Source organism: Vicugna pacos, chromosome 32 (genome assembly GCF_048564905.1).
Source record: "Vicugna pacos chromosome 32, VicPac4, whole genome shotgun sequence".
Classification (NCBI taxonomy): Eukaryota; Metazoa; Chordata; class Mammalia; order Artiodactyla; family Camelidae; genus Vicugna; species Vicugna pacos.
The window spans coordinates 1,847,094-1,863,255 of record NC_133018.1 but is presented as its reverse complement, the minus strand read 5'-3'; the positions used below and the strand labels follow the sequence as shown (position 1 = coordinate 1,863,255).

At 55.1% G+C, this 16,162-nt stretch overlaps 1 protein-coding gene across 7 annotated transcripts in view; it reads right to left on the bottom strand.

Moving 5' to 3' along the window:
* The window catches only part of HIRA (histone cell cycle regulator), a 55,866-nt gene that overhangs the window by 23,177 nt on the left and 16,527 nt on the right, over positions 1-16,162 (bottom strand). For 3 of the 7 annotated variants that reach the window (XM_031670279.2, XM_031670283.2, XM_031670282.2), the window contains 8 exons: positions 11,616-11,711; positions 10,459-10,619; positions 8,945-9,112; positions 7,258-7,371; positions 5,641-5,810; positions 4,930-5,035; positions 3,069-3,275; positions 2,202-2,287 (listed from right to left, as the gene is read on the bottom strand). In XM_031670279.2, the coding sequence (XP_031526139.1) occupies positions 2,202-2,287; positions 3,069-3,275; positions 4,930-5,035; positions 5,641-5,810; positions 7,258-7,371; positions 8,945-9,112; positions 10,459-10,619; positions 11,616-11,711 (1,108 nt within the window). Of the gene's footprint in view, positions 1-2,201; positions 2,288-3,068; positions 3,276-4,929; positions 5,036-5,640; positions 5,811-7,257; positions 7,372-8,944; positions 9,113-10,458; positions 10,620-11,615; positions 11,712-12,036; positions 12,181-14,178; positions 14,326-16,162 lie in introns of those variants that run through there. The other 4 variants (XM_031670284.2, XM_031670285.2, XM_072953571.1 and 1 more) reach the window with 3 other exon arrangements.

Below are 16,162 nucleotides of genomic sequence, written 5' to 3'. Positions count from 1 at the left end.
CAGTCCCCCAGCTGATTTTCTTGTAGGTCACATCATCTTTAAAGAATGACACACTTACCACTTCCTTTCTAATTTCTTTCTCTTGACTAACTGTATGAGCCAGAACATCCAGAACAACGTTACATTAATCACAAGAGTAGACGTCTGTTTAGTTTGTAAATTTAATTTGAAGTAAGATGCTTTATCGAGTTAAGCAAGCATCCATCTACTTCCATTTAACTGAGTTTTAAGTAAGAGTGATTTGGATTTAACAAAAATGCCTCGAGCATCTACGGAGATGGTCATACAATTCATTTATTTTGATCTATTGATGCGTAGGAGTAAATTCAGTGTCCCAAAATTGTTTGAACCACTTTTTCTGAAATAAATTTTATTTATAGTGTATTAGCATGTTAGCACACTGGAAGGTTCTGTTTGTTTTTATTTTATTCAGGATTTTGTACTGACATTTGGAAATGAGATTGATCAGAAACTTATCATATCTTTGTCACATTTTCACTGTGAAATTTCAGTACTGTGCTCATTTCAACATAAGATTTTGCAAGCTTTCTTTTTCTACACACTACATACTTCCAATAGTATTAGGATAATCTGTTCCTTAAACATTTGTTAGAATTTTCCCATGAAGCTATCATACCTCATAGTATGGTGGCTCCTGGCAGATTAAATCTCTGACAGTGTCCTCTATTTCTTCTCTAATAATTCACCTGCACAGATTTTCTTCAGTTTTGGTAATTTTTCTTTTCTTCAAAATCATCGACTTCCAAATTTATTTTAACAGAGTTCAGCAAAAAGTGTTTCATCCTTTTGACCTATTCTTTATTTGTGATCATTTCCCACTTCTTTCCATTTTAATTATTTGCACCTTTTCTTTTCTTTCTTGATAGCCAAGCTAATAATTAATTACCTATTCTGTTGCTACTTGTTTTAATCTAGGAATCAGGAGGGCAAAAAAGTCTTTAAGACCAAAAGAATCAAGTTCTGGTGCAGAAACATGTACCCCGTGGCAGAGAGTGGGCTCAAGGCCAGGCAGGAAGCCATCTACCACCTGAGTCCTCAGTGAGGCCTGGAAGGATCCACAGAACCAAAGTGCCACCCTCACCTCCACCAGCTCCACACCATCACCCCCCACAAGCTCTGAGGTGCTTGGGCACAGTAGCACCCTCAGTCTGACTTGGTCCTGATAGAAGGTGGGCCGGTGGCACCACCCCCACAGGTTCACAGTCGGGGAAGCCTTGACCAGGTACAGCCACTCCGTGGGAGGGGTGGGGAGTGGGCTCTGCCCTCTAGGGCCTTGGCGCCTGCACACCTGACATGCACATCTCCTCGGACTTCCGGGAAGGCCAGGAACAGCTCATGGAGGAACCAGTGCAGAGGGCAGAGGGCTGTGTGGCTCCCTGAGCAAATGAGTGAGCAGGACGAGCCACCTTGATGTGCAGTCTGTCCCTTTCACACAGGGCCTTACATCCTTTAACTCAACACACCTCATTTTGGGGAGAATGACCAATGCAAAGCAAGCCTGACTACAGATGCCAAGACAGCAGCAAGCAGCAACCGAGTCCCCGACCCCACCCTCAGGGAACTCTACCCTTCACCCAGCAAGTCCGCTCTGGGAAGGGTCGCGAGGGAAGTCACAGGTGTGCTGAGGTTCTTTCCAATCTGAAAACACCGGACCAGCTACAAGTCCACATGGTGCGTTCCCAGGCTGGGTGCCTGGACAGTCAGCAAGCTGATGCTTCAGAGGACTATTTATTGAAACGGACACAAGGTCGAGATATAGGAACAAGTGGGAGACAGATACCAAAATGTTACAGTGACCACGTCTGAAAGACTGGATTACGGATAGCGTTTATGTCCTTTGGGCTTTTACCACTTTCAGTAGCGCAGATATACTCCTTTCATAACCAGAAAGAGGAGGCTATAAAAGGGAGAAAGAAACAGAAGCGACTCAGTCTGACTTCTCTCTCTGGCGTGGACAGGCTGGCACTGTGGAGCCCGCAGCACCGTCACATGTGCACGGGGCCCTGCGGGAGCCGAGGCTCTGCGGCAGCTGGGAAGCGGGGCTCCACCACGCGCTTCCAGACTCTACGGGTGAGGCTGGCCCCAGGGACCGCAAGATCTGGGCATGACAGCGCTAACTGGAGAAAGGACAGGAAGACCTCCCAGTGAGGCCACAGAAAGCTGGGCGAGCGGACCAGTACCCGGTGTCCAGCTGTGCGATGCAGAGGGGCGTGATTCTCCTCCGGCCGTCTGCCGTCCGAGTCTCAACTTGCTTCTTTAAGAGATTCTGGCAAAGCAGAGTGACAAAAATGAATGGAAACGTGTCTGTCAACTGTCTCTGAATACCAAAAAATAAGGCTTCGAATGAAATGTATCTAACCTCCCTTCCTGTGGCCTTTCAGATACAACTAACCCAAGCGGCCTCATCACAGTACAAGTGTTTTATGAGGGAGTGTGCTTGACTTCCCGCAGTGATGCAGTGAGGACAGAGGCTTCCCACTGAACCAGCTCCAGCACCTCCTGTGTCTCCAGGCTGCACCCAGCCGGGTTCCTGGGACAGCGAGCACGTGCCAGGCTGGCCTCCCCACCCACAGCCACGGGACTCAACAAGGGAGCTCCCAGATGAGACTCGCACTCCTCTCTCAGCTGTGATGTGCACTGTCTTTCACTGAAGGCTCGCAACCAAGAGTTCTGGTCACATGGTGTGTACGCGTCACTCGGGAGGCTGAGCGCCTGCACGAGCCCCTGACGTCTCCCATTTCCGTCTTCCAAACCCCCCAGGGAAACATGGACTTCCAAAGCGAGAAGGGGGTGCTAGCAGATGACCCCAAGGGCAGAGCCTGAAGCACAATGCTCTCAGTCCCTGCAATCTCTAAGAAGGGCTAGAGGTGAGGTTTGAAAGTTCCACTAGGAGCAGCTCCTTGAGAGCTCCAGGGACCAGGCCTTGGATGAGGTGCCTCAGGCCCCAAGGTGGTTCGTCCCAGGTCCTGTCCACCCTCCCCAGCACACGCGTCTGAGCCCTGCTGAGACCCCCTATCCCCTCGTGCGGTCCCAGGCCTGGCGCTCACCTTCCTGATGTCCTCCAGACTCTCCCCATTGACAACGCCAGCCACCGCAGCCGTGGCACCTGTCTCCCTGGCCGCTGTGCCCCCCTGGCCCAGCTGCTGCCTCCGCTGGTACTGGAGCATCTCGGGGTTTTCAATGACGGCTGTGGAAAGCTGCGCCTCAGCCATGATGGCCAAGCTCTTGCCATAGGTGGACTGGTGGATGCGGCTCTAGGGGAGGCAGAGAGGCGTGGCACTGTGCCGGGGCAGGCAGGGCCCAGAGCCCTGGACACCAGCTCCCCAACTGTCCACCCTGTTCTGCCCAGTGCTGACTGGAGACACTGGGGAGGTCACATACCCTCGCTAGGCATCTACAGCCTCACGTGGCTGCGAATCAGGGAGACCGTGGAGCCGCCAGGAAAACACCTGCGGCAGATCTGGTGCTGAACAACAGCAACAGACACACACTGAACTGAAATGACGACACTCAAAGTTCTAACGTAAAGCTCTTAACTCAAGCTACAGACCCCAAACTCGTCTGGGAACCAGACCTTGAAGCCCAGAGCCAGCTTTCATTGCTCCTGCCTGTGCCGTCAGTCCGCGTGGTTGGAGGTCTCTATGGGGCCAACAGTCCCCAAAAGCGAGGAAAGGCCTGGTGCAAAGACCTGGGGGGGGGGTCTTTCTCTGCCTCTGCTGTCCCCCAACACATCCTGACTCCTCCCTCCATCCCCCCAGGTCTCAGGAGTCCTGGGCCACAAGCCAGACCCCGTGTGGGCAGGAACGGGGCCCCAGCACGCAGAACAGCCCCTATGACGAGGGGCAGACTTGCTCAGGATGTCAGATGACTGATGCAGAGGGGTGAGCAGGACGACTGCCTTGCAGGAAGGATGCTGGGTGAGGAGAACTGGGACCTGGCCCCCTGGAGTCTTGAGCCAGAATTTGCTCCTCAAACACAGGGCCCCTGCCTCTACCTGCTCCCGCACAGGACCCCCCAACCCCGTGACTCTAAGCAGGGAGCGGGCTCGGCACTCCTAGGACACCTGATGACACTGACAGGCGGGGATAAAACCTGAGGCTGCGGACACACTCATCCCTTAGGTCAATGGACAAACGACTGTGAGGTACCAGGATGTCCAGGGGCCGGAGCAAGGCAGGCCCCACCCCTGAGGGTGCACATCATTGTGGGATGGTCCCCACACAGCCTATGTGGAAGCTTCACCAAGGGCAGGGTGGCTGGCCTGCTCTGGGCTTTCCAACACGAATGCATCCTTCGGCGTATGGGTGACGGCCTATCTGCAGGCTGGCTGGCATCCGCCCAAGGGAGGTGACACAGCGCCTCCACCAGGGCCTGGAGGATGGGCCCGGGCCACTCCATCTGGGCACAGCACAGTGCAGAGGCGGCCTGGCCCAGAGGCTGCGAGTGGTTCATGCTTTTGTTCTCAGACCCTCTGAGTCACCATGGCCTCAGCAAAGGGAGGGCCGGACTGTTTCCCGAGGCTGTTACTTCCTCAGTGAAACAGGGTAGCCCTGCCCTGAAGTGTTCTTTATCAGTTCAGTGAAATCCTATGTGCAAATGCACGGCCAGGGTCTGGCCTAGGCAACGTTGTCGGGACAGGATGGCAGGATGAGAGTGGGGACCCCAGTGTGGCTGAGCAGCAGCTCAGGAGAGGCCCAGGGTTCTATTCTTAAGTCTAGGACTGGTTTCTGACCAGAACAGAGCCTCACTTTAAATTAATCTATCTTGTGGAGAAGATCAAGGATTATCACAGATGAGAGGCAGATGCGGGAACATTTCAGGAAACGTGTCTGTGGGTCGTGAGAGGCATCCTCTCAGGACGCGTGCAGCACGCAGGCCAGAGCTGGGGTGGGGGCGCTGCCTTCCTACCTTCTCCTCCTCGCTCAGGGGGTCTCCCAGCTCGTCCTGGGAGAAATCCAGGAATGCCACGGAGCCATCCATAGAGCACACCAGGATGCCTAGCCCATTCAGCGTCCTGAAAGAGACGGCCATCAGCGGCCGGGCTCCAGCCCCGCAACATGCGGAGGATGGATGCAGAGCTGGGGAAGAAGTGTGGGGGCAGGGGGGGGGGTGTGGGTGGGTAGGGGCAACAACTGTGTCCCGTCCAGAGAGCTCTGGGGCCTTCAGTTCTCAGCACACGTACAAAGTATCTCTCATCATGTGTTTCCAAAGAGTTTCCATTTTATTTGTCTCATTTTTGAAACTGTGTTTTAGAAAACATGAGGGAGTGCACGTCCGAATGAGACTGCTGAGAAGCACACAGTGGTCTCTACACCTGCACTGCTCTGATCTGTGCAGCGACAGTGAAGTGGGACCAGGGCCACGGCGCTCCACCCCCCCCCCCAGACAAGTACCAGTCTGTCTGGGCAGCTGTTTCCAGCGGCACATCCCAGTGAGGCCGGGAGCACAGGAGCTGGCCAGCCGCCCTCCTGAGTCACTGCAGACCGCACATGGGGTCTGCTCTGGTGGCGCACCCGGGGGCCCTGGCTGCCTGGCCCTGACCGCATCCCAGAGGCCCTGAGTGCTGGCACGTGGCTCCTCCTTTCCCAGACCGTGCACTGCAACAAGGACCCAGCTTACCAGGAAATGTCCATGATGGACTTGTCAAACAGCTCGTGGATGACAACCAAAGGCCGTTTCAGACACGTGAGCTGGAAGGAAAGCGGCGGCAAAGGTGATCGAAACGAAGGCAGCCCTCCACGTCCACTCGGCTCCCTTAAACCCTGGACCCAGGGACCCTGGATGGAGCTCTGTCGACACAAAGGACAGCCTCAACTCTACTCCGGCAGCCAATGCCCAGACCCAGTCCGGACGTGTGTGCTGGCAGGGGACATGGCTGTACACACATGACCAGCAACAGAGAAGAGGGTCTACAGAGCAGGGGTGGGATGCCAAGCCCTGGGCAGGGGATGAGGCAGCAAAGGACGCTCCCTCAGAGGGAACTCAGCACCCCTTCCAGGCTGAATTCGGGTACACACACATCCCAGGCTCAGTGGAACCAGCTTCCTGCATTACACAGGTCCCTTCTGCAAAGGCTGTGTGCAGACAGTTCACAAAACCAATTTAAGCTGTCCTGATCCAGACTCCAAACTAACCACCATTAACATTCTGATGACTTACACAAATGTCTCTCACACACTAGTGTCTGCTCACCCCACTGACAGGTCCTGGGCCACATGACAGCAGGCTTGGGGTGGGGGGGATGCTTGTGAAGGGCTCCCAGCAGGTGCTATGGAAGCTTCTGGAAGGCTGGTGCAGGGAAGGAGCTGCAGCCACCCTAGCCCTGAGGAAAGAGCTGGAGTCTGAGCCGCCTGGAACCCACAAGACGCTTGCCCTACTGTAGTTCCACTTCTGGGAAAAACCTGCCCTGCCCCCGGTCCCACAGACGTGCCTGCAGACCGCTCAGAAGCCCAGAACCCCCATGAACACCTGACATCGATCAGTGACATGTGGTCGAAGCACCAAGGATGGCCCAGGCCTGGAGGAGTCCAGGAGGAAGGTGCCTAGGCTGCTGGTGGCATGCCGGGCCCAGGGCCTAGAACGGGGCCACATGATTTCTCCGTGACAAACAACTGTCATAAATGCAGCTACAGGATAACTTTCAAATCTACAACTTTAAACCCACTCTGCTTGAAGGGAATGAACAACAGGGAATAAACCATCATTAAAGACAGCGGCATACACAAATTCTAGCCACATTATACCAAGTGAGAGTGACCCAAGACGCAAAAAGTAACAATGTAACTCCACTCATGTGAAGTTCAGAAATAGGTGCCGTCAAGGTGGCTGGGGCAGGGTCCTGTGGTGGGTGGGGGGCAGCTCCGGAGGAGCACACACATCTGACGATGAAGGCACAGAGCTGTACACCTCAGGGGACATGTTACGTAGGTTACCCGCTGACACACAGGTTCTTTCAAAAGAAAGCTGACACAATGCGCTACCCATAGCCCTGACCACTGGAGGGTTCCCTGGGTCTGGACACCAGAGCTGTTCTGGCCGGGGGTCAGGGTGGCCCCTCCTGGCCCGCCCAGTCTTCAGTGCTTCCCTCTGGGGTTACAGGAGGGCAGCACCAGGTGCAGGGCAGAAGCAGCCACTGATCACCATTCAAAGCAGGGTCTCTCCTCTCCCAAGGCTCCAGGTCCTGCCCCCACAAGAGCTGCGGAAGTGCTCGGAAGGGGACGCTCAGCGGGGCCTCACCCAGACAGACAGTGAACGGTCCTTGCTGCCCACAGCACAGCAGCAGTACGGACAGCTGGGCTTTGCGGAGCTCCCGTTCTTCTGCTTCTTCTTGAAGATTTTTGGGTTGAATTTCTAAAACCAAATAACAAAAGTTAGTAACGAATGAAGCGTCAAGCAGGTAACCCACGCCAAATACGAGGCACCCTGCAGTCCCAGCCCACCAGGGAGCCCCGCCAGACACTGGCCAGCCCTGGACGCCCGCATGGTTATGGCATCTTCACAACTACCTAGCGGGCATTGTGCTGAGGATGAAATGGAGGCTTAAGAGGCCAGGAAATGTGCACCAATGAGTCCCCAAGAGTAAGTGGTGAGGCCTGGATCAGAGGCCGGCTTGACCAGCTGTGTGGTCCCCCTGCAGCCAGGTCCACACACGGGAACTGCTGACCCCGGCCTCTGAACCCTCCTGGTTCCACAGGACCAGCTCCAGGAGCCAGGCTTTAGGAACACGGTCTCCTGACAGGAGAGACTGTCTCTGTCTGCCCCTCCCTGTTCACAGTCAAAAGTGTGAGCCCTGCAGGACCTCACTGAGTCAGGCTAAGGCCATGCCACGGGGCTACCCCCATGTAACCCAAGTGTCACTTCCGCGAAGGCTGGGAACACGTGCTGGGCTGAAAGGGGCAGGAGGAGCGGCAGATTCAGGTCGGGAATCCGCAGGCCAGACCAACAAGGAGGAGCCTGGTGCAGGTGGCCCAGAGGGACCTGATCCCAGTGAGCAGGCAGGAAGGGCCAGGGTTGCACGGGGCTGGGAGGACAGGAACCAGAGGCGTGCAAGGCCCTGGGGCTGTGAGGCTCACATGGGGCATGCAGGAACACTGTGCTGACCATGAAGCAGGGTTTCAATTGTTTTAGCAACAAGGTCCAGGGTTGCAACAAAATCCTCCCAAGTCCAACAGGAAAAGATTAAAGTAGCAATGTTGTATGAAATTTACATTTTAAGTCACAATAGCTGATGATATATGTTATCAGTACAGGTGATGGAAAGACAAGCCCATCTGGTGATGAAACCCTGAGATCAGGGTCCTGGGTGACCCTTCATCTGGGTCCACCTTGGCCGCCGATCCATTCACTTGTTCAGTCGCTCACAGCTGGGAAAGTCCTGGCTCTCAGGACATTTCCATCAGGGCCCCAAAGGCACGGGGGTGGGGGACACACACACAATCCTGAACTTGGGGCTCTGCTCCCTCCATGTCAAGATCAGGGGCTGAGGGTGAGGGGTGAGCACCCAGTGAGCCCAGCATGGCCTGGGAGCTCCGCCGGAGCCTGGTGGGTGGGCACCTGTCAGGGCCACAGGCTCGCGCCCCCCTGAGCAGACCCGAATGTGGGGAAAGGCTGGCGCAGGCCGACGACATTCCCGATCAAAGTCCAATGTGGGATGTCCCACATGGTCAGTAAACTATCAGCACGATATTTATCATGTTCACCTGCCAACAGAACATGCAGATGTGCATCTTTTCCTGCAGAATAAGCTTTAAAATGCTGAAACATTAAGTAAAACACAGTAAGGATGCAACATGTGCTGCATCTGAGGGGCCACCACCTCAGCCCCACCTGTGGCCCTGGCTCTGGGAGCACAGCACTGTCCTGACTGAGGGGCCACAGCAGGCGGGGCTGACAGTGCCTCCCTGAGGCCCAGCTACTCACTCACCACGACGGTCACAGCTTTCCGGTGCCCGACGAAGTCCATGTTGGTCTTCCAGCCCTCCCGCTCAATGATCTGGGCGGTGGGGCCAGAGTTGTTCATGGCGTGTGCGGATACCAGGTAATGTCCGTCAGGTGACCAGCTGAGCCGCAACACGTGGGTCGTCCCTCCACACTGAAAGAGATGTCTGTGCTTGAAAGGAGCTCAAGGCCAACTCTGTGGCAGGACTGGCCCCAAGAATCAGGCTGAACTCTGACCTACAAACGTACACTGGTGGCCTGTACCCCAGCTTCTGGCTGTACTCCGGCCTCTCTGGAAGATCTGCCAGAAAGGCCATCAGAGAGCTAGGAGGGGCAGCGTTCCACCCCCTCGACACGGTGCCTGGGCCCTCAGGACGGCCACCACCTTGCACCGTCAACAAGTGTGGCCAGGCTCTGAGCATGGCCCCTTCTTCTGCCCCACGCCTGTTAACTCTATGCGAGGTCAGCAGAGCCCTCACTGCAGTGGAGACAGAGCCCTGCTGACTGTCAGAAGCCTGGTCAGGAGACTGTCTGCGACACAGCCAGTGACCACGGGGCCACATCTGCTCTCCCGAAGCCCACCAGCCAAGAAGGGGTTTGTAAATTTCATATAAACCATAAACGGCACAGCAGACAGGCAATGTTCCCCCGACCCGGGCAGAGGCAGGGCATCCTTTCACATTATTCCTCCTGCGAAGTGAGATGACGGTGGCTAAAGCCACCTCTTGAAGCTCAGGGTCAGTGCAGGGCAGCCCTAGAGACTCAGGAATTAAGATCTAGGCTGCACATCCCTAGAGGAAGGCCGGGCAAGGCAGGGGCTGAGTGCAGCACCCCACAGGCCCATCCCAGAGACGCACAAGGCCCACGGTGAGCAGGACTAAGCCACCGTGCTCAGGTCTACCCTTCCTACAAAATCTCGTGCTCACACCTCATCCTCTGAGGGGCCTTTCCTGAGAGACCATCCTCCCAGCCACTTCTGCACACTCTGGGTAACTCCATCCCAGTCCGCAAGAATCTGCGGTGCTCAGGATGGCCCCACGCAGAGGAGGCACTTACGGGATATCTACTGGATAACAGCGACCCTGATCTATGATCCCACAGGCAATCAGAACTCAAGTCAGGGAAGAGACAATAAGATACTATACAAGCCACCACAGTCCCACCTCCAGACATCCTGATAACCAGACTGCTAAGTCCCCCTGAGGAAGCTGGCCAGCCTGTGGAGCAGAGGGCAGCAAGCCCAGCCCAGAGTACTCGGGGAAGACTCAAGAGCCTCATCCACCTGCAGTGCCCCCGCCCTGCGGGGCAGTGTGATGTAAACACTTTAGCTTTAAGACCTACAATCCTTTTCACTTCAAAGGTGAACATTTAACAGCTTGTGAGAAGTGAAAGGTTCCCATCACCTGACTCTTGGGGCCCCAGACTCTGGGCTCCCCCAAGGTCTGGACCCTGAGCAGCCCCCGCCCTGGCGTGAGGAGGCCAAGAGGGTTGCCTTGTTACCTCGTCGAAGGGCTTGGTGATGCTGGTCTCCAGCTGCCAGTCCAATGTCCTCCACACCTTCAGGCTGCGGTCATCAGCTTGGGAGGCGATGTATTTACCGACAGGGTCCCAAGTCAACCCCTTCACCAAGCCAGAATGACCTCTCAGAGTAGCTAGAATTTCTGTGAGGGAAAAATAAAAGGTTGGAAAGGCGTAACCAAAGGGAAAACGATGATTCTCTACAGAAACCTGGGCCGGGGAATGGTCAGTCCAGAGAGGGGACTTCGGCAGGTCCCGCCCCTGGGAACTGGCAGGAGCGCCCCCTAGTCTGACTCCCATCCAGGAGGCGGGCACCATAGACGTCCCTTCAGACACAGCTCACGCTTATAGGCTGAGGCCTCATGTGCCCCCAGAGGGCGGACAACCAGGGCTGGGTTGGGGCTGGGCAGAGATGTGCCCGTCTCGTCCGCAGCTGGCAGTCCCACCAGGGCTCTCCTCTTCTGTACAGGGCCCGTACCCATCTGAGCACTGCTGATGGGAGCCCCCCAGCAGCTCCCCTGATAAGGAGCAGGCCTGACGGCTGGGGATGGGCCTATACTGAGTGAGTCCCCTGGTCCTCATCACTGAGATCGAAGGTGTGGGAGACAGGCAGGCTCAGCGCCGTGATCTGAATGCTACTCCAGCCTCTGTCCTGGGCTGAGCCCCCACAAGCAGTGGGCTTGTAGAGAAAGTGACTAGGGCCTAAGCCCCTGGGAACACACTCTAGACACCAACCAGGGACACAAGGCATCCCACTGGCCACAAACTGCAGTGCTATCCCGGTTATGCCATCTGCAGTGATCGAACACATCGATAGAAATATCAGTCTTCGTGAAACTGAAATTTGTTATCCTGTATCCGCTCAAGGGCTGCACCGAGCCCAGGGGTGGGAGGGTGGGAGCCAGTGAGCCACACAGGGACTGGGCAGGAACCCCCTGCCCTGTGGCAGGTCCGTGCAAGCAGGCAGTTACTGTTTCCCTGTAACATCAACCTCTTTTTAAACCTTGAATGTAACTGATAAATTAGAACCAAGTGACTGTGAGACTCTGCTGCTACTGGCAGACGGAGGTGGAGCCCCCTCCACTCCAGACACCATCAGGCAGTGCTGCGGACAGGCCGCCAGTCAGAGGAGGCCAGACCTGGGAACTTGACAGCATTCCAGATGACGACGGTGTTGTCCACGCTGCACGAGGCCAGCCAGGCGTCATGGGGCGACCACGCTACGTCCATCACGTCTGGAAGACAAGGGCTGGCAGTGAGTCTCTTATCGGGCCCACAGACTCAGGAAGGGGCCCTGGGGACCACCCTGTCCACCAGCGGGCTCAGTAGCCCGCGGCTTCTCACTGCTGAGGAGACTCAACCTGGGCCCATCCTCACTGGACTTTACGAACCAACCTGAGAAACTTCCCCCTAGGTTCTTCCTCTGGCCACAGAACCTACAGCACCCCGTGGCCTCCGCCCGCTGTGGGAGCCCACCCACACCCACCGGGTTTTCAGCCCTGAACCACTAAGCTGGCTTCTCCGCTCCCAACCGGGATGTCCCCAGGGGGCGTCAGGCACCTGGCAGGACACCTGGCACACGTCAGAGCTCAGCAGCCCGGCCTGCTTCAAGAGGGACCCGCCCCCCGTGGCCCAGTCCCCGAGGCTCCATCCCTGCGGCCCCCCACACGACTCATCGCGCTCCTGTCTGACTCGCTTTTAAGTCTGCAAAACATGGAACAGAAACCACCAGCCCCTAAGGGTTACCCTGAGGATGAGACAAAGACATGGCAATACACAGCAGGGCGGTGACACAGGCCAGCTGTGCCCACCTCGCCGGGCGCGGGAGATGGCGGGGTGGTGAGGGAATGCCCAGCAGGGAGTCAGGGGCTGGCTAGTCCTTCTCTCAGAGGACTTTACATCTTCGGAGGCAGCCTGGCGACAGCCCGTCACGCAGGCTCTGACTGCGTACCATGTCCGGGGATCAGGGCCCACCTCCACACCCGGCCTGGCTCTGCAGAGGGCTGGGCCTGGGGCCTCAGACTAGGAGCGCACCCTGGAGTCCTCTCTGAGGCCAATCACGCACAGCAGGAATCGGGGTGGAGCACTGGATCAACTTCTGGCTCCTGAGTCTAGCTCCTCTCAATGCCACAGATGGCTTCACCAAGACCCTGTGACCTCCTGCTGTCATCAGCAGAACGTCCATTTCAAACCTCCCTTATTAGCTGGAGGATTCTGATTTCCCCTTCTCACTTATTAAGCACACTTTTATATTTTAAATTTTACTTTAACTTGCAGCAGAAGTGCAGACTTTTTACTTCTGTGTCTGAGGTCGTCTCTGTGGACAACCCCTGCTCCTACCCTCTGCTGGGAGGTCTTCTGTGCCAGCGGCTCTGATGTAAATGCAGCGTCCACAAAGGGAGGCCTGAGAGCTGGGAGGGCAGATGCGCACCCCGCGGCATCTCCCTGCGGTCCTGCTCTGCGGTGCCTCCAGAAAGGCCTCCGGGTGAGACTTAGAACGCTTCTCTAATGTCTAGAGTCCACTGTGCTGTCTTCAGCTGAGGCTCGAGGTCACTGTCCTCGAGGTCACCAAGAGCTGCTTGCTACCTCATGCGGGGAGCGACCCTCTCCCGACATCACCGACCATCAATGTGGCCTTCATGACACGCCAGGTGCTCAGGTGCACTGAAGCCTACTTCGACGTGGTTGCCTCTGCCCAGCACTGAAGTTCTTCCAGGTCCCTGCTCATTCTTCCAGACGCCCTCTGGAGTCGTGCTGAGTCGTGCGGCAGACCAACTCACGTGACACGACTTCCTCCAGAACCCCAGGTTTGGAGCGTCTGTCTTCAGACCACCCCAGCCCTCTTCTCACCATGGCTCTGCACACACCTGGACCCTCCCTGCACTCAATTTACGTTTCTGGTCACTGACGTTCCTGCCAACTCTCCACTACCATTCTGGGTGAGTCCAAGCAGATGGTCTTCTAACACCCTGACCTCCTCCACCAGCTCCCGTGACCTTGGTTTCCATGGCCACGGCTACTCGTTCCCCTGGTCATGCCCAGAGACCATCCCTGAAAGGTCACCATGACCCGGCCTGGCCTCATTCCCGCGTCCCACGCCCCCCACCAGCTCGGTGGCTCTGGCCCACTCTCTGACAGGTCTTCTGGGTGCAGCAGCCTCTCCATTGCAGACACCGCTTGGAGCTGGGCGTCCACCACCCACTGTGGGCCTCCCCGTCACCCTCCTGTCCTCATAAGCCCCTGACAAGACCAGCTGCCTCCGCCCAGCCCCACCCCACCTGGTCTCCCCTGGCTCCTCCCCTCAGGCCTTCACCTGATAGCACGGGCATGAGCTACATCTGCTGGGGCTGCTGCTGGCCGTCAAGCCCAGTGCTCAGTCCTGGCCTCAAAGCAACAAATACCTGCAGTTTGCTCTCTTCTGACTCGGGCTCCACCCTAGGCCTCTGCTCCCACCCACACTTCTCCCCTGATTCAGTGCCCACATACCCAAATGCCCAGCTACTAGGCCCACTCACCCAGCAGCCCCTCCGTGAGGCCACACCCCGCCTCGCAGGACGGCACCCACACCCCTTCCACCGCTAAGGCCACAGTCCGGAGTCGTCCCTCAACCCACCAAGCACGTGTGTACACCCCAGGGCTGTTACCCTGGTTGCTCCCTCCTCCTGGAAAGCTCTCTGGATGCCCACACAGGTGTCCCCTCACCTTCGTGTGGTCTCCCCTAGGAAGCCACCTTCTCAGTGAGACCCTCCTTGGAATCTGAGTAAAACTGCACTTATCTTCCAGGGTCTTTCGTGGCTTGTTGACTGTCTCTCTCACAAGAATGTGAACTCCCTGGGGGTGGAACAGCACCTGGAATATACCAGGCACTCAATAATTATTTGTTAAATGAATAATAAATATTACTTTGGGAAAAAATAACATCTTTATTTTAAAAATATTTAGTCTTTCCACTGATGAAGTGGTCATTTCATTTCTCAAAAAAGATTTGCGGCTTAAGTCTCAGACCTCTCACACATTTCTTGGGAAAATTATTCCTGAGTATTTATGATTTTTGATCCTACTGTGTGAGGGGTCTCTTTTTATCATCAGCTACTCCATCCAACTGGCTGTTACTAGTGAAAGACAATTAAAAATCTCCTTAGATGAGGCCAGTTCCATGACTCATCTTTATGAGCCCGAAGTGTTTTTCGATGGTTTCTAAGCTGTAAGGGCTTCACTCCTCGGGCTTCCCTGATGTGCAACGCCGCCATCCTCACACCAGCTCACAGTGGGGTTATCCTGCAGTCTGTCTCCTTCTTCTGGTTCTGTTTAGCTGGACTGCATAACTTCCCGAGTAATACACAGAGTGCTAGCGCCCACACCTGGCTCTGCTCTGTGTCAGTGGGAACAGGCCATGAGCTGTAACACCTGCCCCAGGCTGACTCTTATGATGTGAAGGAACCAGCTTTCTACAGCCATTTTTAAAAAGCATTTGTATTGGGAATTGATGCTGAATGATCTAATACTCCTTTCAGAACACCTCCCAGGATAACTCTGGCATCTCTCACTTAACCTCCTGGTGTGCTAAGACAGTTAAAAGAGAACGTTACACAGAATTCTCCCATTGTAAATCACATTTAGTCAAAATAAGTGACTGCTTTAAAATGCTCCTAAATTCACAAGTATTCTGTTTGTGATTTCTCTAGCTTTATTCATATTTGTCTATGCTTTTGTCTCATTATTGTTTATTAGGTTTTGGAAATGCAGGGTAATAGCTTCCTTTGAAGAACAAATATTTCTATGTTCCAGGACAGTTTTTCTTAATTGTTTGAAACAACACATCGACAAATAACTCAGGATCAGGAGCCATTTCTGAAGGTAACTTCCAGCTTCTTCAATAGTTTCTACTTTGTTCAGATTTTCCTAACCCTACTGTATCCATTTTGAAAACAAGTGTTTTTTAGAAAACTCCATTCCTCTTAGTATTTTGTTTGGTTTTTCAGTCCAATACTATAAACATCACATTGTGCTCTCTTTGTTGTCTTTTTTCCCTGTGGGTTAAGTATGTTTTTAGATCTTTTATTTCTAATTTTTTCTATGGTTTTTTTTCTCCTATCCCGATTAAATGTGCGAAGTATATGTTTTTCACACTTAACTTTCAAAGACCAATGCTTTCTATTCATGTATTTCTGCTTTTTCACGGATTTTCTTTTTTCCTTCTTAAATGGTTCTGCCCACACCTGCTACCAGGACCATGCAAAGGAGTGGCAGGTACCTGCTGAAGGTGGGCAGCCCCGCCGCCTGGGAGAGGAGCCCGGGGGGTAGCTCAGGAGAGGTTCGAGGTCATGGCTCAGCCAGGGTCTCAGGTGAGAGGCCCTAGGAGCATCCTCATGGGAGCCCCGCCCTACGCTTGGATGACCTCACAGACCCTTGTCCGCACTCCAGGGAGGCTCATCTAGGACCCCACTATGAGCCCTGTGGGCAGGTAAGGGTAAGCCACATGTCTGTACCACCAGCTCTGCAGGGTGGCACCTGCTCTGCCCTACGAAGCCCCAGTCTCCCGCCCCAGCTGTCAAAGGCCCGGCTTGGGCCCTTGCAGCTTTCGTCCAAACCACTGAAACTGCTTACCCTGCTGCACTGCCAGCAGATGCCCCGCTTCCACCTCCTGCCTCTTCCCAGATGAAGAACACCCTCGTGAACCAGCAGC